This window comes from Mustela erminea, chromosome 14 (assembly GCF_009829155.1).
Source record: "Mustela erminea isolate mMusErm1 chromosome 14, mMusErm1.Pri, whole genome shotgun sequence".
NCBI classification, from domain to species: domain Eukaryota; kingdom Metazoa; phylum Chordata; class Mammalia; order Carnivora; family Mustelidae; genus Mustela; species Mustela erminea.
Genome location: NC_045627.1, coordinates 50872480 through 50895924, shown reverse-complemented (window position 1 = coordinate 50895924; position 23445 = coordinate 50872480). Strand labels below are relative to the sequence as shown.

The 23445-nt window shown below is 52.4% G+C and overlaps 1 protein-coding gene across 1 annotated transcript; it reads left to right on the top strand.

Moving 5' to 3' along the window:
- The first annotated feature begins 9133 nt into the window (after nt 1-9133).
- GDF10 (growth differentiation factor 10) lies at nt 9134-23259 on the top strand. Its single transcript, XM_032313386.1, has 3 exons — nt 9134-9974; nt 19139-20064; nt 22279-23259. The coding sequence occupies exons 1-3, from the start codon at nt 9674-9676 to the stop codon at nt 22468-22470; spliced, it is 1419 nt and encodes a 472-aa protein (XP_032169277.1). The 5' UTR covers nt 9134-9673; the 3' UTR covers nt 22471-23259.
- The last annotated feature ends 186 nt before the right edge of the window (nt 23260-23445 follow it).

Here is a 23445-nt window from a genome sequence, read left to right as displayed (position 1 = left end):
ATCTAGACCAACTCCCATTCTGAGGGTAAAGAAAGGGCTTTAAGAAGCTTGGGAGGCTCTGGGAGGGCTTCTGGGGCAACATGGAGTGACCCTGAACCTTGAAGGTGGAGAAGACTGCACAGGTAGGTCTGGGATAGGGGGAAGTTTTAGGCTAAGGGAAGTCTTGCTTGGGAGAATGAAAGGCATAGGCAGGAGTGAGAAACAAAACCAAGGTGCCAATGGGAGAGGGTGTGGAGGAAAGTCAGGGGGTGTCAGGCCTAGCCTGAAAGGTCTGTTGTGCCAGGGGTGAGGGGAACAAGCAATGCTTTATAAATAGGAGAGTGACAGGGTCAACTCTGACATGAGGAGCATTAATGTGTTGTTCAGGAGGAGGGCAATGAAAGGGATAAAGCCATGATGGGGACAAGAAGCAAGAGCTGACAAAGGCCTGGAGAAGACGATGGCCATGTGCATGGTTGAGTTTGGTGATTAAAGAAGGGAGGACCCAGCAGTGACCCCGAAGCTTCAGGTCTACATACTTGGTACCGCCCATCACAGGAGAAGCAGCAGGTGTGGAAGGGAAAACCTCAGACCCAAGAAAGAGGTCCGATGCCCAGAAGCTGGTGGGACATACTGGCCTATGATTCGGACCTAGGTCTGGGTTGACACGTAGGACTGGGGATGGAAAGAGGAGAGGAATGCCAGAGAAGCATGAGCTTGGCATCTAGCAAGAACCAGAGACGCTCCGCTCAATAGCCCGCGAGGAAATGAGTCCTGCCAGGGACCTCACTGAGGGAGTTTCGAAGCAGATCCTGCCTTACTTGAACCTCAAGATGACTGGCCACAGCCAACAGCCTGACTGCAGCCTTGAGAAAGACTCTGAACTAAGCCACATTCAGATGACCGACACACAGAAACTCTGAGGTGTGTACTCTTTTACGTCACTGTAAGCTTGGGGGTAATTTGTCACACAGCAGTAGATAACTACCTTGTCCTCACCTATCTTCATCTCTGCCCTCTCCACCTCCGCCTCCCTCAGCTGGCAGAGGTCTCTTCTGGTAGAGACGGGCGTCTCTGTGTTCCAGTGAACGTGGCAACAACAGCTAGGTTTGGCCTTAATGTCATTCTACCGGAACAACCTGATAAATGGGGCTTATTCCACCAAATCCCTTTAAAAACATGCTACCAACAATGACTGACCCAGCTTGGGATTCCTCCCTGGGATTCACGGTGCCCCAGACAGGTGTCGGACTGGCTTATTGCGAACTGGACCCACTGATACAGCCAGAGGGTGGTCTCTCAGACACACAGCCCCACTGAGCCACATATGGGCTTTGGGGGGTAGCCCTCCTCCACAGGAAGCAGGGGGCTCTTTCCACAGGAAGGGGAGAAGCCCTACAGGGACCTCAGTGTCCTCGGGGGTGTAGATGCTTCGTTCTCCATTCAGGAATGGGAGGTTGGGCAGCTGGGGAGCTGGAGGACCTGCAGAAGGGGTGAGACCTGTTGGGACGAGCAGAGAGGAGGTGGTGGGGTGCGGCTGGCGGGCTTAGGAACCAGTGGCCCGGGCCTGGTGTGGGGCTCTGAGAAACCCAGGGTGGGGACCAGCAGGGGACCTGGGGGAGATCCAGTGCTTCTGGCTGAAGGCCAGGTAGATGGTGGAGGCTTGGACCATCCCAGAGAGGCCAGGCCATCCTGGGTGCTCAAACTGAAGGTCAAGGATGAAGGTCTAGGTGGGTAGGTGAAGGAGAGGCTCTCCATCCTCAGAGGGTCCACAAGAGCGGTCGTGGCCACATTCAATTCCCAACTCAGATCTTAAGGGGGCGGGCAGACAGGCCAGGGGGAGAGAGGGGATTGGGATGTCTTTTCCAGAACGATCTATGGAGTGGGCACACAGGCCAGTGTCCAAGGGTGGGGCTAAGAGGGTCCCTTCTGAAATGATGGGGAGCAATGCTCAGGCCTGTTCCTCATCGACACCAAGCAAGCTCAGGGGGCAAGTCACAGGATTCTGCAGATGCTAACCTTCCCCTCTCGCTTACCCCATTTCCTGTGGTGGGAAAAGCCCACCAGTCTGATGACTGACCGGACACAGGTGAACAGAGACCTGCCCAGTTCCTCTGCTCATGCAGCCACTGTTGACCGAGGCTGCCTGCCCTGCTGTCTGCTATGGCTGCGTTTCCACAAATGCAGTGACTTAAAGTAACTCACGTATATGATCGCATGGCCTTAGCAGGGGTCCAGAGTCTGGCATGGCTCCTCTGGGTCCTCCCAACAGGGTCTCACAGGGGGCCACATTGCTGCTGGCCAGGCTGCAGCCCTTTCTGGAGTTTGAAGTCCTCTTCCCAGCCTCCTCTGGTGGGAGACTGAACTCGCTGCTCTCTTGCTGGCTGTGAGCACCTCACTCCTTGAGGCTCCCCTTGGTTCCCTCAAAGCCCTCCTCACAACAGTGCATCTTGCTTCTTCAAGGCCAGCAGAAGGCGCTCTCTCTCTGTGTGTGAAGGGCCCGGGACTTTTAAATTGAATTTAAAAGGTTTTTGTTTTATTTATTTATTTGTTTGTTTGTTTGTTTTAATTTGAGAGAGAGGGAGAGAGATCACAGGAGCCATGTGGGGAAGGGGTAGCAGGAGCAGAAGGAGAGGGAAAGAGACAGTCTTAAGGGGGCTCCAACTTGGGGCTCCATCTCAAGACCCTGAGATCATGACCTGAGCCAAAATTAAGAGGAGTAGAAGTTCTGGTGGCTACCAAGGATGTTCATTCCAGCTATGCATTTGAGTAGGGGGCTACTATATAAGACTCTGGGCCCAGTGAGCTGGGCTGGACCAGGATCCGTTTCCCGCCTAGGCCCCACAAAACTCTACTCTAACAGAGGGCCAATGATGCTTTGGGTACCCAGTATCAATGTCATCTTGGACCCTGTGTCTATCCATCCTTGAAGTGTCTTGATGCTCCCCTCCCCCCATGTACAGTTGTTCCCTGAGTAAATGGCCACAGGTCCCTTTGGGGAAGGATGAGAAATCATCACACTCATTCTCACTGTGCTGTTGTCTTCTTCCTCCTGGAGACAGAGCCTTTCTTGTCAAAGTGGCCTAAAAATTGGTCTACATTCAGAAATCAGACGAGGAAGTACAAATTTATGGGGGTAGCTGCCCTCAGCCTCATTCCTCCATCCTCAGTTTAGTTTTGATTGTACACATTGATTGAGCAAGTAAGCAATACTGCAGTTGGCTATCTGTCTGTCTGTCTGTCCCCCAGGTCCTCCGTGTTCTTGTAAGCACTTCATAGCTCTGGGTGAGTTAAGCACTCTGACAACACGCCAACCATGCCTTCTGTTTTGAAAATTGTGTTCACTTTGATTTGGATAGTAAAGCACTCTGTTATTTGTGGATCCTTTGGTCCCACTTCTGCTAGAGATCGCAGTTCGTTAATAGCATCTCCTGCCCTGAGTCCTAGTCCACAGAGAACAGCCGTCACCAAGCTTTTAAGCTGTGATGTTCCTCTCACCACTGAATTCCTTGTCACTTCAGGAAATGGAGAGTCCTCTGAGCCCTTCTACGGGACACATAGGCTTGAGGTTTTCTGGCCTTATATACTACTTCTACTGCGACATGTTGACTTCTCTGAGCCTTTAATCTGTTCCTCCATCATTAACCATGGCAATTTGTCACTGGTACTTCCCTTAGTGCAAGTCATCGCTTTGCCCAAGCATCCAAGAGCCAACCCAGAAGCATGTTGGTCCCAACCACTAGGACCCTTGCCATGGTGTAAATCCTGGAGCATGGGACAGTACTTCTGTAGTGAGAAACACTCCCCCATCCAGCTCTAAATTCCCTCTTAATTCAGCAGCCCCAGGACCCAGTCCCAATCATGTTCTGCTCATGCATGTTGACTCTGTACTAAAACATTCCAATCTATAGTACATTTCCCTGTTGGTGCTCCCAGCACTCTCCTGGCTGAGTTACGTGGTGACATGATCCCAATATTCATCCGGCAGCCAGGAAGGGAGGTATGGGTAGATTGCAAGAGGGACACATGTTATATCCGCATCTTCTCCAAGCAAGGGGAGTGTGAGCTACTTCTTCAGGCCTGGAGCATGCAAACAGGGGTAGAGTTTTAAGGTTTTTGAGAGCATTAACCAAGATGCTCCCATCCAAAATCTCAGGGTCCCACTCCTTCCCAATTAGTACCTTGACTTTAGCATAACAGACTTGCTGGGATTGAAAATTCGACTGTCTCTTGAGCTCTGCTACCTTCATATTGAAGTCCTGGGCCTGATCCTCAGCCACACCAGCTGTAAGGGGTTCTTTATATGCTGTTGGAAAGGCTCTCAGATTTACACACTTAGGCTTAAATTAATGATTGGTCACCCTCAACCTTTCATGATCTATCTCCCAGGAACCCTTCTCACTCAGCAAGAACCAACCCTCTCCATTGTCTTTATAATGATCACTTTCCCTGAACCTTTCATATCTGAGCTGCTGAACGCTCAGGTTCACTACTACACACACCAAGAGCTATCCGGACTCTAGCCACACCAGTCAGAGAGAGTCCTCTTTGCCAACATCAGAGTAGATAACCCTGTCCCCAGGTCCCATGTTAGAGCCTACTTCTTCAGATCTGTCCTGGCACCAAGGACCATGGGTCAGGTGTCTTGAAACAGACTCTGAGATGAAACTGTGTCTGCAGAAGTTCATGGGAATGTGCTCATGGAAACCGGGATTCATCACACTGGGAAGGCAAATGTGATATGGCTAGGACAGGATCCCGGCAGAGACCAAGGCAAATCCTGGAGCCAAGAAGCCTTCAGAGCTGACCTGTTTCAGGGCTAGCAGGTCAAGGCTTCACACCCATCTGTGCCCAGTGGTTGCACTGGGGCTGTCGGGAGCAAGGGGACAGGTCTGGGTGAGACAGTCGCTTGGGAGGTTTTCAGCGGTGGGCCAGCAGCAGACCACCGCCCTGGCAGCCTGGGGAATGAGCACCCGGGTCGTGGAAGGGGTGCTGGGTGGTTAGCACACCAGGAAAGCACTGGCAGAGAAGGCTAGCAGTTGTATCAAGAGGATGCGTGTCGTTCTGAACTCAGGACATAAGACAACTGGTAGGAGGAGAGACTGGAGATACATCCACCAAGACAGAGTGGGTATGCCGGCCTGACCAGAAGGGCTCAAATGCCAGGATAAGGACATAAGTCTCTGTCCCTCCTGCAAAGGTTCTAAGAAGGATTATTCTGGGGTTGTCAGGAGCATAGCCAGCCTTGAAGGGGGAGCTAACTCCCAAGTGTCTCTTTGGCTGCGTCTCCCGCAGCCTCACTCTGGCCCCCTCACACACCCCTCCACCCCCTCCCCCAAATCGGCTGCCTTCAGATTGTCACTCCCCACAGTGCAGCATTCATGCGTCAGTTCTAAATAGTCCCACTGTTCAGCCTTAACGAGAAGTCATACCAATTCCCATGTTTGCTCAGAGAGCACCATATTTCATCGAACCAGAGCCCATGCCGGCTCAGATTACTGACCGAGACAATGTTCTGTAATCCTGCTTTATTCACATGTCACGGCTATTTTAGCAAAACAGAAATGAATGGCCCAAGCCACCCTAGGAAGTAACGGGAGGGTTGGGTTCCCGCCCAGGGGAAGTCATGCTTTCTCCTGCCGCAGTTCTCCGAGGAGCTGACTTTGATTCTCTGAGCTTTTCCCGACTTTAAGAAAGAGAATATGGGCCGAGGAGGAGTCACAAAGTGGGTAGTTATTTCCCTATAAAACCTTAGCTCCACGGATGGATTTTGCCAGAGCAAAAATAAAATCTGTCATTGATTATAAAGTCCTTTGTGCTTGTTATTTCACAGATTTATTACACTCGGGCCCGGCGGCCTGGGGAGGCCCTGGGATTCTTGTCTCCAGCGCCCCTGCAAACTCTTCAGCTGCTTTTTCACAGCTCATATCCCAAAAGGGAACAGGGACTCACTCACAACTCTTTTGTCCTGGAGGGCCAAGAGCTTTGGAAGTCTAGATGAAGAGCCATCAGTCATCCCCCCAACCGCTGGACAGGGACCCACAGATACCACCGGTAGAGGTCTGTGACTTCCTAACCGTGGAAACATTCTCCTTCTTTTCCTTTTCTTTTTAGTTCTTGGCACTGTGCACTAAGAAATGCATTTCCTCGGCAGAGCAAGCCTGGGCTGAACCTCTCACCAAATCTCCCAGAGTCTGGGCCCGCTTCAAATAGGCTACAATCTCTTTCGAATGCACAAGAAATACAAAGAGTAGTAACAGAATTAATGTTATTTAGTTCTATCTTGTGCTAAACCCTTACTAATGATCCTCAGAATACCTTGCTCCTGTCCCCATTTTAGAGCTGGAGAAACTGAGGCCCAGAGAGCTCAAGCAACTTGCTGAGGGCCATACAGCTAGGTGGTGGTGAAAACAGGCACACAGACCTAGTCACGTTGACTCTCTCACTTCCAAGAAAGGGTTGGCATAAGGCCACAGACCCAGGAATACAGCACTGGAGCTGAAACAGAGCCCAGGGCTCAGGCTTCTCAAATAAATGGGAACCTCTAGGGTTCCAAAGAGGCAATGGGGCTAGTGGCAGAGCTAGCAAGAGCTGAAAACTGACTCCACCCCAAGTTAACTGGACAATATCAAGAAACAGTTGCTCAGGAACATTTCATGGGGTGTTTATTTGGGGAGAGATTCAGAGGAAAACAAATGAGCTTGCTTCTTAGAACTGTCCCAGGCATGGGGCTTCCTAACCATTGAGCCTCTTCACTTCCTCCTCGGGGTTTTCTGAGTGTAAGGAACCCAGAGAGTTTGGCAGACAGATCTGAGAGACTAAGGGCCCCCAAGCAACCTCTTATCTCTCCTGGAAGAGCCCTTTCTGTCCCAGCAGGCAAGTCCAAGACCTCAGTGCTCTATGTAAGAGTAGTGTATGATACTCCCAAGACCCCGATCCTTTTAGGAGGAAGCTATCAGAAATCACAGCTCTTGGGACTTGAATCCACAGTCCGCCATCTCAACTCTTATTTTGAGCTACAGCCTGAGCTATTAAAAACAAAACATTCTCATTGGCAACTCCACAATTAGCCTCATTTCCACGCTAGAAACCCTGTTCTGCATGAGCTGAATTGCACAGCGATTGTTTCTTGTCTCAGTGATGCTGTTTGCAGGCCGTTCTGAGAGCCAGCGAGGATGTGACCCGGTGGTAATCTGAATTGCTTCACCAAACACATTTTTATCCCATCATCTCGGCTACATGAAAGGGAGCCATAGTGCTCTAGTGTTCAAGACTTTACAGTCCCGCTGTTCAGCAATAAAATGAGGCAAGAAATATTAGCCGTCCCTGGCTGATGCCTTAATTCTTTCCTAACAATTCAGAGAATCTGTACCCTACAGGTTTTAGGGCTGGCTAAAGCCTGACCCTCAGGCTAGCTTGAATGGAGGGGGAATGAGTTAAGGAGAGCAAGAAGGCTTTAATGGACACGGATCCCGAATAGCCCAGCTTGTCCCGACCTCCTGCAGACTAACCCTCCTTTTCACAGGCCTCGATTGTGTATGGCCCCAGCAGAGACAAAACTACCCATGAGCAGAGGTTACCCCCAGCCGGTACAGGTCAGAGGCATTCTGGGGGAGAAGGGGAGAGGAGGGGAGAGGGGAAATGAGGGGCACATGGAGAAGGAGGGGAGTGGGGGTGGGGATGGGGGAAAGGGAGAACTGAAAGTTGGTACAGATCATTTGTAAGGACAGATTCATCAGGTCTAAGACTGTGACTCTGATCATCTCACCTCCAGGGAAGCAGTTTTGGAAAGCTGTTTCACAGAACAAACGGGAGCTATATTGACGGGAAGTTGAATGCCATGTGAGAGAATTATCAAAATAAATAAAATGCTTCTCTATAGTTTTCCAAAAGCTATAGGCTTGAGGTTCAGAGGCTTTCAATAGGATAGCCTCTAATTGGACACTGCAAGATTTAAAAAGAATTACAAATAGGTTGTATTTCACACACCAACAGAAGCTTTTTCCAATTATTGCATTGTGAGCCCTCCAAGAAAAGTAACGATTCTGGCTCACAGAGCCCAAAGTTACCAAGTAAAGGGAACAGGGTGTTCACAAGTTTGCAAACAGTCCTTTGAAATGTAGCATAGGCAGTATCCTAGATAGTTCTGAAAGAACATGGGTTTGAAGAGGTCCTTTCCTTCCCTCACAAGAATTTGTAAATATTTTGTGTGGCCCTTGGACCTTTTTCTCAGTCTGATTAAACCTGTGGACCCCTTTTCAAAAGAACACTTTTAATATACAATACTACCAAGGAAGCCAATTACATTAAAATACACTTACCCAAATATTATGAAAAATAACTTTGCAACATAGCAATATATCTGCCTTTTTATTAATTCATGGAAGTCACAGGCATAGTTAATACCATTGTGGTTGGTTGCTTGCATTTCTAATATTAGGAAATGCTAAGTTTCAGTTACAGGTTATTGAAAATAAAAATGTAAATTTTCCCCATCCAAATTCGCAGGCCCCCTGAAATTCTATCCATGGACAAGAAACCGCACTGAAAGCATGATGAAGTTCAGGACATCCTGCCCCAGGGCTAAGAGGAGGAGATGTGGGGCAGGGATTCACTGTACCCTCACTTTATTGTGTAACCTTGGAAAAGCTACTGCTTTCTCTTCTCCTATCCTGACGTTATGACGTTTTGAAAGGCAATTTGTAAAACCACGTTCTTTTCCAGGACAATCCTGATGACTACGTGTCCAAAGATTAATAAAGACCTTTGATGTGCTTCTTTAGCAACTGAATCATTGTTGCTAAAACCAGAGTCAGTTAATGGACTAATTCCGAATTTTAATGTGGATCTTCTTCCAATTGCCCTGGGTTGGCTGAATTTTGGGGTTAGGATTTCTCTTTTCAGAGGCTGCCCAGAGAGGGTCTGTGTTCACCTCACTCTTGCATTTTGGATACCCTGCTCAGAGCCAGCCGGGCGCACACACATCCCCTTTCGGGTCCTCACGGGGGACCTGTCATCTTGCAACCACATAGTCATCACATGCCATTACAGGGGCAACCCGGCAGGCGGGCCCCCCTCCCAAGGCCTCCCCAGCCCCCGCGCAACCCTGCCCAGCTGTGGCGCCAACACACAGGAGCCTGCCGGGTCCTGGGTTTCTGTCTCTTCGCAGGAGAGCGGGGAGCGCGCTCGCCCACGCCAACGCCCCCCACACTCCTGGGCGCACACTCGGGCGCACACCCCTGCGCGCGCACGCTGCCACACACGGGCACACGCACACCGCCTCCGGCCCAGGGACTACCTTGTCGGCGGCGGCCCCGCGTGGTCTGGGGCGCACAGCCGGTCCCCCCCAGGGCGCCGCCGGCCGCCCCGCCCCGCCCCGCCCCTCGAACCCGCCGAGCCCGGCGCGCTGTGGGCTGCAAAGTTTCGCGGCGCTAGTCCGCAGGGGCGTCGCGTCGGCTCGGGCTTGGCTCGGCTCCACGGGGCTCCGGCCGGCCGTGACCGCTGGCCCGGGGCTCGCACGGCTCGGACAGACCCGAGCGCTCGGCTCCCACCCCGCTCCACTCCGCGCCCCGCGCGGATCTCGGCACCCAGCGCCCCTCGCGCCTTCTCTCCACAGGGTTGGTCCGCAGCCTCCCGTGCGCCCGCGCATTCTCTCCTCCTCCCCGGCTTCGACCCTTCGCCGCCGCCACCCACCATGGCCCGTGGCCCTGCTCAGACGACCCAACTGCTGCCGCTGCTGCCTCTGCTTCTGCTGCTGCTTCGGGACGCAGGCGGCAGCCACCAGGCGCCCGCCTGGTCCGCCCCGCCTGCAGCCGCTGATGGCCAGGCTGGAATCAAGGACCCCTGGCGGTCCCCGGGGGACGCCGCCACCACTCTGGGCCCTGGCGCCCAAGAAATGGTAGCTGTCCACATGCTCCGGCTTTATGAGAAATACAGTCGGAGGGGCGCGAAGCCGGGAGGGGGCAACACGGTTCGAAGCTTCCGGTCCCGGCTAGGTAAGTAGAGGGGGTCCCGGACACCCTCTCCTCTCCTTCTCCCCCTTCCTCACTTGTTCATCTTCCCCACCACTACACTCACTTCTCTTCCTTCTTTTCATAGATTCATTCATTCATTCTTCATTCATTCATCATTCACCAAGCACTCTATTTCAGGCCCTGAGCCTCCAGTGGGGACACCAGAGTGGCAGTGACACAGAGTTCCTGCCCCTAGGGTGTTGTCAAGACTGGGAGGATGTCCCCCTTGCTGGTGTAGAATACCCCATACACAAGGATTTAAGCACAGTGTGGAGATGGTTCTAGGCTGGGAAGCTCATAGGGCTCGGTTGTATTGGCACTTGGTGCATGAGAAGGGCACAGAGTGGGGCCAGTCAGGTGGGCATAAGGCAGCTGGCATGAAAGTGCCTGACCGGGCTCAGGCAGGGAGCGTGCAACTCTAGCTGGGGGCACTTAATGGGTTCTGGGGCTGGGCAAACAGAGTGAATGGAGAAGGGCCTTGGGTTCTGGTCTTGGGTACACACACTGAGGCCAGCAAGACACTAACATGAAATGTTTAGACCACGGGGCTTTGAGGAAGGGTCCAGAAACTTGGGCAGTGGGGGGGTTGCAGTCCCCTCCCATCCTTGCTCCACCTGAGCAGATCCTTTCCCCTGTCCTCACACCTTGGATGGCGCTGGACAGAGGTCACTTACAGAGTCCTCCCTGCCCTGCTCCGAGAGCACTTCCAGCCTGCGGCCTCAGTCGTCTGCCAGCCCAGCTGGCCTACGCTTGCGGGCCCTGGGCAAGCAGAGAGGAGGTGCAGCCTGATGGCAAGGGAGGCTGGAAAACCCTGGTTACCATAGAGACCACCCATGGTCACAGAAAGCCATTCCAGAATGTGTGGGTAGGGGTCCGCAGCAGCCCTTGTGGGGGAAAAGGCCACTCATCCGGAGGGGAAAAAAAAAAACTGTCTCGAGGGACCGATCCCTCCTGAGGTGGAGAAGAGCAAGCCCAACATTGGGGCCAGACAGTCTGGGATCAGGTAGGCCACCTCTCGACTGCTGGTTGTGGGACTCAAGGTGACACCTGTTGCCTGGGAAGTTTGGCCTTGCATGATGGTGTCCTGGGGAATACCTGCCACAGAGAGGCCTGTGCCCCCATCCTCCACTGAGCAGACCACTGGGTATGGTTCCTGGACTCTGTCCTCCTTGGTACTTTTTCTTCGTCACATGGGGTCCATTTCCAGAGCATCATTATTAAATTAAGCCACTCAAGAATCATCTAGCATGAACATGACCTTGGGCAAATTATTAAACCTCTGTGGACTTTACTGTACTCATCAACAAAATAGGCAAGTCATGCCAGTGCCTTTCCTGTGGCCAGAGCCTAGCACTGGCTCAATTAGGTGTCCGTGCATGTTGTTCCTATGGAATTACAAAGCATTTGTGTTCAGATAGGTGTACACCTGACTTTGCATCCATTACTCAGTCCTCAGAGCCTTGTAGTTGAGGAAAGCAAGGTCAGCGAGGTCCGTCAGGGGTGACGGGGTGAGCATGTGCACTGAGTACATTCACTGCTGCAGCCCCCCCCCCGCCCCCGCATGGAGGTGCTCAATCTTGTCTTTCTGTTTGCACAGAACAGGGGTAACATAAGTAACACTGACACATAGATGTTAACCCTGAAAAGGACCTAAGGACAGTGCGTTACATCCAACCCTCCCATTTTACAGATAAGAAAACTGAGGCTGGGCTAGGGGGCCATTTACAGCAGCAGGGGCTGGCATCTCCCATGTGCCAAGCCAATGCCATTCCCACTGCTAGCCTCCTCTTCCCACCTCCATCAGAACTCAGCCCAGGACTTAGGACACAGAGGGTACAGCAGACTATTCTCTGGGAGATCAGGAGTATTGTGGACCAGTCTGCGACTGTCTGACAAATCCAGCATGCTTATCTGGAACCATCTGGCAGCCATGGGTACAAGTCCCAGCTCTACCAGCTTTCTCTCTCTGAGTGTGGGTTTCTGTGCACACAGTGCAGAGGGGAAGGGTCAGTAGCATGAGGGGGATTTGTGCTGACAGCATAGACGCAGGCAGTTTGGTTTCTCACCTCCTTCCTTGATTCACATTATCAAGTGGTTCACACCCCGCCCCCCTTAGAGATGCCTGCTTTGTGAGCCACTCCCTGGGGACTGTGAGGAACAGTGAGCCTGGGCAGGGACCCCTCATCTTCTGGATGAGGCATCAATGTGGGGGGATGGTTAGCTCCAGTCCTGGAACATTCCAGCACCATCCTGTGGCATGACAGTGGCCTTTGCAGCCTCGGTGCGGTAGGCCCTGCTGCCCGGGAGACAGTGGAGCCAGTCGCTCGCTGGCCACTAGGCAGCATGGCTCAAGTTCAGAGTGCTGGTCGTGAGCTGGGCTGTGAGCTGGACTGCAGAGCTCCAGATGTTGAGTCTGTGACTAGGGCAAGGGGCTAAATTCGGCCATGACTCAGTTGTTTTTTGTGTTTTGTGTTTTGTGTTTTTTCACTTCTAAAATGGGGCTAACAATGCTCCTTCCTTACAGGGTTTTTAAAATGAACTGAGGTATGTCAAGTGCTTAAGACAGTGCCTTGAGTGTGGGCTCAGTAATTTATTAGATGCTGTTACTATTACTTTAGCCACCCCTTCCTCCCTCCCTTCCATTGCTCCCTAAAATGTGTCCTGTTCCCTATTAAGCCTACAGCAGTGGAGAGAGCACTTCGGAGCCTGACCCTAGGCTTAAGGTTAGACCTTCCCCTCTGTCCTAAACAAATGTGTTTAACTCTAAGCTTTTCCACTGACCTGTGTGAAATTGGGCAATTTACTTAACCTCTCTGAGTTTGATGTCTTCATCATTAAATGAGAATAATAATACATACCTATCTACCCACAATGCCAAAGGTCACATTTGTTCAGTTCCCCAAGTATTTCCTGAGCATCTCATTAGGCAGCAGGTGCTGTGAGCTCAAGAGGACATAAAGATGCATAGACCCTTGGCCTTGCCCAGAAAAGTTCACGAGCTGGGGGAAAGTCAGAGGTAAGCGGGAGAGTATGGGCGGCAGAGCTGGGGACAGTGCCGTGGGGAGGGGCTGTCGGTCTGCTTGGGAGCCAAGGGAGGACACTGACCCAGCAGGGGGAGGGCTGGCGGGGAGGGGCCAGCGAAACCTTCGCAGAGCATGTAGGGCTCCAGATAGACTCTGAAGGGCAGATGGTGCTTGGCCGGGTGTAGAAGTGAAGCAGCCTACTGTGTGCTGGGGACCGTAAGGAATTCCGTTTCCGTGAAGAAACAGTGAGAGCAGAGAAGTAGGAGCTGGAGGTGGACCCGGAGGCCCAAACAGGCCATTAAGAGTCTTGATGGGCCTGAGTTTGGCTGCAGCAGTGGGACAGTGTACGGTGTGGAAACAGTGGTGGGGGAGGAAGGGCAGGGAAGGGGAAGAGGGAGGGGAGAGAAAGAGGGAAAGAGAGATGCAGGAGGTGGTAAGAGAAGAGTATGAAATCAATTCACACTGACCTGGAAACCATAGAAAATCACCGTAAAGAAAAGAAGTCATTCCTAATCACAAACCCAAATATGACCAGAGTTAATAGTTTAGTGGAATATAAATAATAAATATTATATGTGACATAAATATATTACCATATTCTATACATTACGTATTATATATGCATCCTATTTTACCTTAGTAGGATTGTATCTTTAACATGTAGGTAAAACTTGCTATATCCTAATTTACTTTTTTTTTTTTTTTTAAGATTTTACTTACTTATTTGTCAGAGAGAGAGAGAAACCGCACAAAGCAGGCTTCCCTCTGAGCGATGCGGGACTTGATCCCAGAACACTGGGATCATGACCTGAGCCCAAGGCTGATGCTTAACCAACTGAGCCACCCAGTTGGTTAACTGCTATACCCTCATTTAAGTCACTTCTTTTTTTCCATTATTGGTCAGCCTGAACTGTTCTTCATGCCTTTCAGCCATTGTAATTATTCCTATGGAAATGGCTTCCTCCTGTGGTCTTGACTTTTTCTTACTGACAAGTAGAGGGTTTTTTGTATAGTAAGGATGCTGACTCTTCATCTATAATAGATGATTTCCTTGTGAAGCATGTGGCTGACATGAGTGGTGACAGGGATCTGGGGTTGCGGTGGCAGTGGAGGTAGGGCCACAGGTGAAGACAGTGGTGGAGGGACGCAGAGTTCAGGGTAGTTGTGGAGAAATAGGACGCCAAGCCAGCAGGAGCTGGGATTGGTTAGATGCAAGAAGGGAGAGCCCGTGGGACTCTGGCTCCTGCTGGAGGGGTGGACGGGTGGCAAAGCAAGGACGTGGTGCCCTGAGAGCAGTAGCAGCTGGTGACACCACACGGCCAGTATGCTCTGAGCATGTGTTGGGTACCAGGCACCACGGTGTGAGCTCAGCAAAGATGATCTTACAACTTTAGGAAGTGCCTACAAACCCTTTGCCCAGTTTACAGATGTGGAAACTGAGACCCAGAGAGGCACCATGATTTGCCTAAGGCTCCATAGCTAGTAAGTGATGTAAGCAGGATTTCCTCTGAGGCCTGCCTGAAAATAGACACTTGATACTTAGTCATTCTCTTCCCTTTTGTGCAGCACCCTTGGTGACCCATGACTCCCTTCTTCCAACTTACATTGGTGATTGAATCTTTAGCCCCACATTCTCACTCTGGTCACCCTGATGGCTGTTTCCAGGACAGTGAATGAAGGGACAAATCTCCACATGGCTTAGATTCTTTTCCTGTAAGACAGAGCAGATGGAGAGTCCTCGTGGCCTGAAGGATTGCCAGGAGGGTGCCTGGAGCGACCCATGGATTGGAGCCACCTCTTCCCACCTCAGATTCCCTGCTACTCTTAGGAAGAAGACTGCATGGCCCCAGAGTGGGCCCAGTTACGATTCTAAGATTTCTGAAAGTCCAAAGAGAGAATAGCTCATCTGAATAAAGTTAGTCCTTTCTTTCTCAGAGAGTTAGAACTCCAAAACATCCACATAATGACTTGTGTTTGCAAAATGTTGTGGACTTCACAACACCTGGTCTTTGTACATTCACTGTTAGGTAGATCACCATTTTGACCTGAGTAAACAGGGGAGCATGGCCTTGGGATCAGACACGCCCTGGCCTGCCCTTTTGCAGCTGGATGACTTTCAGCAAATTAGATATCCTTCCTGAAGCTCCATCTTTTTCCAGAGAATGAATGACCCAGCTGCTCTCCTCGTAGTGAAAATGGGAAATCAAGCATGCATACACACTTGGAGCTTGGACCTTTATAACTGGTAAACGATATTATTCCCATTTTAAAGACAAGAAAACTGAGGCTTAAGCGGAAGTCACTGGACAAAGATCCTGCTGCCCAATGTCTCCAGTTGATTTTGTATCCTTAGCTCCATCTTCCTATAGAATGAGGCTCTCTGGACTTCTTTCAGAATGTGTTTGCTGAGCCTGAGGGCAGCAGGCCAGGGATTCCCCTTTGTTAACTGAAGCAGATCTAGCAAAGACTCCATGCTTCCCCTCCATTCACCACTTACTTGTAGGCACCGCCTCTCACTCAGTCTTGGGGCTAGGATCTGGGGATGCAGCTGCACACAGAGCTGGCAAAGCTCCACACCCTTGGAGTTTGTGTTCCATGGTAGAAGAGAAATAACAACAAAGAGATGCGTATCAGGATGCTGAGAAGTGACATGAAGATAAATGGAGCAGGGAACAGAGTGATGGGTTTCTCTTCGGGCCACAGGAGCCAAGGGTGCCCTTTAATAGAGATGCCCTTTGAGTGGAGAGCTGAAGGCGAGGTAGCGGGCCTGGAGGAGGAGGAGTGGGACAATGGCAAAGGGAACAACCTAGGCAGAGCCCCTAGTGGGGAAGCTTTCTGTTGGAGGGACCAGAAGCCAGGGTGACTGAGGCAGAGATGGGGGTGGGGAAGGAGGAAGACCAGGTCAAGCAGGGCTGAGGCAAGGGGTTCCATTTTACTTTCTGGGCAATGGAGGACTATGAGCAGGGCAGTGGCCTGTGAGTGAATGCATCCAGCATTCCTGGGGCCTCACTTGGATAGTGCTCTGTAAAGCTGTGACACGACAGCAGAAGGGCATCATCACGATGGCCCATCTGTCTCATCCTTGGGCTGAGCCCCTCTGGTCAACTTTTTCAGGACCCCAGTCTGTGCAACACTGAACCCAAAGTAGGAGTTTCCTAAATGTGTAGTGAGAAAGGGAGGGAGGCTGGGAGAGAAGGGGACGAAAAAGAGAAGGAAAAGGACAGGAGGGAGGGTGGGGAAAGGGAGGACCTTTTCTTGCTGACCATGAGACATGGCACCAGCACACTTCACACGGAATAGGGACGGCTCTTAGGGGCTTCTCCTTTGAGGCCTGGGCTTATGCGAGCTGGAGACGTCACGCAGGTTCCTCTTCTCTCGTCACAGCCCAGAGACTGCATGGCGGGCATGCAGACACAGAAAGCAGAGCCAGTCTGTGGCCCTTCACACGCTGGAGAATGGACATGACCCATCTCCTCCTCCTTCCCACAGAGAGGGTCTCCAGGCAGCACGCTACCTCATGAGGGACAAGCTCCCTATGGCAAAAGGTGTTCAAGCCACACAGGAGAAGGACTCCTATCCTGAGTAGGGTTGATCAGGCTGGGTGACCTCAAAGGTCCCTCCCCCACCAGTCTCAGAGCACACTCTCCATGGTTCTCTGGCTGATGAGGAGCTGTATCTGCTGCCCCTCCCCCACATCCTGTGCAGGAATAACCATCAGGGAAGGCCAGTCCCCCCTTCAGGCCCTTCTTGCTCCTCAGGGGCAGGCCTCCCAGCACCGCCCTTGGGCTACACCTGCCTCAGGCCAAAGCTGCTGTTCCTGATATGGTGGTCACAGTCGACCTTCTTCATAGACCTTCCAGTCGGTTAGCTCATCACTGGGAGGGTGGCTGAGCTGCCTTTCCACTGTGGAGGCCTATCCCTGTTGCCCCAGTCTGCCGTGCCCTTCCTCACCAAAGGCTGGAAGTTCCTGGGCCAGAGATGCTTGCCTCCTGCTGCAGTGGGCCAGCTCTTTGGAAAGTGTCCAAAATGTCTGTCCTAGAGCCACCTAACGCATTTCCTAGCAAGGAATCTGTAGCAGACAATAGACTTCAACTAGATGAAAGACAAAAAACACTATCTGCCTTGTTAGCTGGGTTACAACTCAGATAATTTGGATCACTGGAGGGATACCAAGTTGGCGGAGGGAGAGCTGGCTTGTTCTGCCGGCCTTGGTCCTTCAGATGGAAGTGGCAGAGAACCATACTTAGGAGCTCCTCCTTGGTGCCCAGCATACTCTCTGTGCTATTTATTTAATCCCACAATCAATCATGTGACACAGAGATCCCACTATCCATCTGAGGCAGATGAGCTTGGTGTGGTCCCGATGTGGCCTGGAGACCTGGTTCCTAGGGCCCTGTCTAGCTTGGAGGATGAGGAGGTTGCCCTCTTGGCGACCTTTCACCCCACCCACACATCAACCCTAGATACATGACCTTGCCTGATGGTTAGAGTCCTCTGGGATGCTGGCTAAAACACAAATCCCTTGGCCTCATTGTCCCAAACCCCCTGAATCAGCATCTCCAGGGGAGGAAGGCAGAGAGCAGAATGTTTGGGAAAGCGCAGATCTGGAGCCCGAGACACCGAAGGTTGTAGCATCTGGAAAGGCCAAGTTTAATCGGCCATCAAGGCCCTGCGCTGCTCCTTATGTGTGGAGCACGATGAGGGGCTGCCACTCTTGTCCCATGGGTTTGCTCCGAGGGTCAGGTTAGGCAGGGTCTTTAGAGTGTCATCTGAATCTTGACTAATATTTACCAGGTCCTCCGTGGATATGCTATTTCCTTCCTTCCTCTCTTTATGGTCCCTCAAGAGTACCTGACAGTTCCTAATCACAATAGAAGGAAACAACCTTAAAAGGAAGATTTTGATTAAAAAAACAAACAAACCCCAAAACAAAAAACAAATCTCAGCTCGTTCTGTGGGTGCAGGTGTCCAGGACCCAGGGCCTTTGGGCCCGGCGTCCCTGCACATATACACAGTCCTGTGCTTTGGAGCTCTGTACGTGGGGCAGCTTTACCCAGCAGTCTGTACCCGCAGACAGACACCCGGCAGCAGGAAGTAGAGCAGTGAGGGAGGCAGCTACCCTGGCAGCTCTGGTCTCCCGCCAGCCTGCAGGATCACAGCGAGGCCTGGGAACAACTCCTCCCTCCTACCCGAATCCTCCAGAGGACATGTCCATTCAGAGAACTCATGCGGCTGGAGCTCGGCGCAGCTTCCTGGGGCCACAGATGACGGTGCTATGCCTCCCGGCCCTGGGGTACACCTGGGAGAACCAGGCTAGAAGGAAAAGGTGCTTGACAGCCCCAGGGATGTCGGGCCTGGAGCTTTCTCAAGCTGCACACGGGATATTTGAGGAATGCCAGGCCTTCTCATGACATGGGCCTCTTGAGAGCAAAGCTGGACTTTGTAGACTTTGTCGAGTAGCCTTGTGCAACCCTGAAATTGCTCTTCCATTGTCAAACAAGTTTGACAAGCCCTTGGGCAGACCATGTAGCAGAAGCCCAGACCACTGCGCCCTCAAGTCCAGTTTCCCTCAGAAGGCACTCAGCACATGGGGGAGTCAGGGGTGCTTGGCCTCACTCACCTCGTTTGGAAGAATGACCGCATTTAATATTTGTGAACTAGAGGGCTGGGTACATACGGTGGGCGAGGGGGCGCTCTCACAGGGCTTGCACCTGACTCAGAGCATCCCAAAAACCTGACACCACCTTCTCTCCTCCCCAGAAGCATCAGTGGCATCTGTGCATTTGTGCGTTGAGGGCGCTGAAGTGTGGGAAGAGGACGCACAGAGGTGTCTGAGCACCCCCACCCGCCCAATCTGCTACCTTTTCCTTTTTGTAATGGGATAGTAATAAACCCCAACCCCTCTGACCTCAATTCCTCATCTGTTCCTTGAGGATCAGTAAGGGCACCCTCCTCAGTTTACTGTGAGGATGACCTGAGACAGGAAGGCTTGGCTGGCCTGGAGGGGCTCCCTAAATGGACACACTTCCTCCATCCCAGCCCTGGGTGGGAGACCCCGTGAACACCGGGACGGACCTATCTAAGAAAGAACCTAACCTGTTGTGGTCTGTCCTCCCCTCACAGAAATGGTCGACCAGAAGGCTGTGTATTTCTTCAACCTGACTTCCTTGCAGGAATCAGAAATGATCCTTTCAGCCACATTCCATTTCTACTTAGAACCTCGGTGGCCCCGGGCACGAGAGGTATCCTGCAAGCAGCGGGCCAAGAACGTGTCATGCCGCCTCCTGCCCCCGGGCCTGCCCACACGCCAGCACCTGGTCTTCCGCAGTGTCTCTCAGAACACAGCCACACAGGGGCTGCTCCGTGGGGCCATGGCCCTGGAGCCCCCGCCACGGGGCCTGTGGCAGGCCAAGGACATCTCCCCTATCGTCAAGGCAGCCCGCCAGGATGGCGAGCTGCTCCTCTCTGCCCAGCTGGATTCTGGGGAGAAGGCCCCAGGGGTGTCCAGGCCAAGCCCCCACGCGCCTTACATCCTCATTTATGCTGATGACCTGGCCATCTCAGAGCCCAACAGTGTGGCAGTGACACTGCAGAGATATGACCCCTTCCAGGCTGGAGACCCGGAGCCTGGCACAGCCCCCAACAGCTCGGCGGATCCCCGTGTGCGCCGGGCCACTCAGGCCACTGGACCCCTCCAGGACAATGAGCTGCCAGGGCTGGATGAGAGGCCGGCGCCCTCCCCCAACGCCCAGCACTACCATAGGCACGAACTGTGGCCCGGCCCCTTCAGGGCCCTGAAACCACGGCCAGGGCGCAAGGACCGAAGGAAGAAGGGCCAGGATGTGTTCATGGCCTCCTCGCGGGAGCTGGACTTCGACGAGAAGACGATGCAGAAAGCCCGGAGGAAGCAGTGGGCCGAGCCGAGGGTCTGCTCCCGCAGGTATCTGAAGGTGGACTTCGCAGACATCGGGTGGAATGAGTGGATCGTCCTGCCCAAATCCTTCGATGCCTACTACTGTGCGGGAGTGTGCGAGTTCCCCATGCCCAAGGTAGGCTGTCTGAGCAACACCGCTGCATCCAGCCCCTTGCCTGGCTGTGCCTCCCAGCTCTGCCCCTCCTGGCAAGTCTCACTGCCTTGTGACCTATTTCCCAGCTGTGAACTGGGCATTAGAAGACCTCCCATCTCTATTCAAGGTGGGAATGGTTAGGCAGAGGTCCTCAGGAGTCAGCCTGTCAGGGTAACATAGCCCACAGATGGATGTAGTTCGGCTGGGCTTTTGAAAGGGCTGACTTACTGAGTTTGAATTTTAAATCTGAGCATGTCTTCTTTCGAAAAACAGAGAATCCATCCCCACAGGTGTGTGTTCCCACATAGCAATGGCCTTACACAGCTTGATTACATGCTGCCCAACCCCCACTCCCTACACCCTAGGCAAGACAGGCCTCTGAAGCCCCTTCCTCCTTAAGGCTCTCATTTCTGTTCCTGGCCTGGGCCTCAGGGCGTTGGGGTCTGTGACCAGCAGAGTTGGCCTCCTAGGGAGGCTTCCTAGGGACTTCTTCCCACCCCCACCCACCCCTGCCTCCCACAGAGGAATGGAGACCCAGGGGGCAACTGGCTCTCACTGCACACGAGTCTGCAGGCAACACAGCACGTGGCTGTTTCATCCACCGTGCTGGCTCTGGGTTTGCAGAGTCTCCCCTTCCCTGCAGGCTGGGTTGCGGCTCTGTCCATCCATCTCCCCACGATCAGAGCTGGGTGGGCTGGCTGCCAGCTGAGGTCGGCCCTCCCCCACGGAGTGCACACTTTCCTCCTGCTTAGCTCCTCTGCTGAGTTCCAGGTCATTCTTTCCCCTTCCAGAAAGGAAGTCCGTGCATAAATCCAATTTGAATGTAAATAAATCAGTCGCTGGGATTTCCAGCTGCAGACATGGGGCAGCATTAACCTGCTTGGGAATTCGGGGACTTTTCTTGCATGTGCAGGGGAGAGGAAGGGAGGTGATGGACAGAGAGGCAGGTGTGGGCTGGCAGAACCTAGCACAGGCCTGGGCAGCTGCCGGATGAGCAGTGAGCAGGTTCCAGCTGGCTGACCCGGCACTCACCTTTATCAGTCTGGCTGGCTGCCTGCCGCCTTCCCTGACAGCGGCCAGAGCCCACAACTCAGACATCCCTACCTTGCTGTCCTCCCTGCCTCCCCACGCAAGGGGCCTTTCTCATCAACACGCTACATATAAAACTTCATTTGGTCCGCAGTGAGCTGAGACTCCCATGGCTTGGTCCTGTTTCTCTTGTTGGAAATGCTTGAGAACAGCCTTCTCTGTGTTTGTGGCTGGGCCCCCGACTCCTCTGGGTGTGCAAGGCTGCCCGGGGAGGGAAAGAAAGCCTGCACGGCACATGCAAGCACGGTTTCTAACTTTCTATGACTTTTGGATGCTTCCTAGCTGAGAGGTCTTGGTCAAGCTACTTAGACATTTTTTTTTTAAAGATTTTATTTATTTGACAGAGATCACAAGTAGGCAAAGAGGCAGGTAGAGAGAGAGAAAGGAAGGGAAGCAGGCTCCCCGCTGAGCAGAGAGCCCAATGCGGGGCTCTATCCCAGGACCCTGAGATCAGTACCTGAGCCGAAGGCAGAGGCTTTAACCCACTGAGCCACCGAGGTGCCCTTTCTACTTAGACATTTTAAACCTCCCCTTACTCACAGGTAAAATTAAGGTAATGCCACCCCATAGAGTGGATACTATGACAAGATGGGGTGGTGAGGTGGGGCAGCTGCTGACACCCCACAGTTAGACCCATCTGGGAAATGTGCACTCCAGCCCCCTCGTGCTGGTGCACACATGCCTGTAGGCCTTCCCCTCCAGGACTAAGAACACACTCCCACGGGAAGTGTGTCGGAACTGCTGGGACTGTGAAATGTGGGAGGCTGCTGCCCGGGCAGTGTAGCTGGGCATCACCATCTGGACAGTTCCTGCCCAGGTCTAAGGGCTCCTTGGGGATGTGCGATACGCAGGTGCCCCCAAGTGGTCATTCATGTAGGGATGTGACTTCCCTCCGGGAGACCCAAGGGGCAGGAAGCCTGAGGCTTTGGCACACCTCCCTGGGACTCAGTCTGTGGCTGACTTCAGAGGAAATCTGTGCCCCTGGAATCTTACCTTTTCTTCTAGGTGGACACATTTTCTGTGGCCTCTCTCGGGGATGTGCCGGTGGCAGAGCAGGTGGGTGAGGGCTGAGCGCCTAGGTAACTGTGCTCCTTTCCTGCCTGGCAGATTGTCCGCCCGTCCAACCACGCCACCATCCAGAGCATCGTCAGGGCTGTGGGCATCATCCCGGGCATCCCAGAGCCTTGCTGTGTTCCTGACAAGATGAACTCTCTTGGGGTCCTCTTCCTGGATGAGAACCGGAACATGGTTCTGAAGGTGTACCCTAACATGTCTGTGGAGACCTGTGCCTGTCGGTAAGACCAGCCACTCTGGGGTGGAAGGAAACCGCCCTGCCCCACTTCCAGCAGGGCAGCATCCTCAGGGCCTTCCGGGGTAAGGGCTTCATGAGGGATACAGCTGCATATGCGGGACAGAGCTCACAGGCACCCTCACCGGGTTCCAGAAAGATTTGTCCGCAAGGCCCATTCTGGAATCTCTCATTGCTGATGACTTAGCTCTCCACATGCCAGTCTGAATCCCCTGAAGGGAATTAGCCCTTGCCTGAAGGCTGCTCATGGTTCATCCCCTCTGCTCTGAAGACCCGAAAGTCAAATGTGGCCACAATGTTGGCTTTTGTGACCATCATCTCATAACCAGGGAAGAAGGCTGCAAATGTGAGGACACCTGCTCTCGTCATAAGGAATGAACCTCTGTTCAGACAGTGAGTTGAAAACACTTTGGGCCACATACTGATATGAGACGAAGCGCCTCAATAATGATATGAACTTTGAAACCCTACTACAAAAGCTTTCACACATACAGTATGCACGTATAACCCATTGTGGTTCTTTTTTCTTAATATATATTTTATTTTAAAATAAAGAGGAGGGAGTGGACACCATTCCCCACAGAGGTAATCAGGCTGGTTAAGTGTGCATTGTTTAAACCTGTTTATTGAAATAACATGTGCAGTAATATGTTGGAATACTAAAAAATAACCAAGATTTTTATATTTTTGTAAGTTATACTTTCTATACTGTAGATTGTTTATGTTATGTGTTTTTATGGAAAGCTAATAAATTGAAGGTACAGTGGTATCTTGAAAAACTGAATGTCACCCATTTCAGAATATGGATAGATCCCCACCTACAAATATGCCATCTTGGTGGCCGCCAGGCCTTGGTTAGGAGCGGAGACCCCCTAGGACTCTCTACACCTTCTTGTCTCTTTCCTAAGCTCTGGAAACCAGCTGCCCCATGCCTTCCAGCATCCCACCCGCCCACTTTGCTGCAC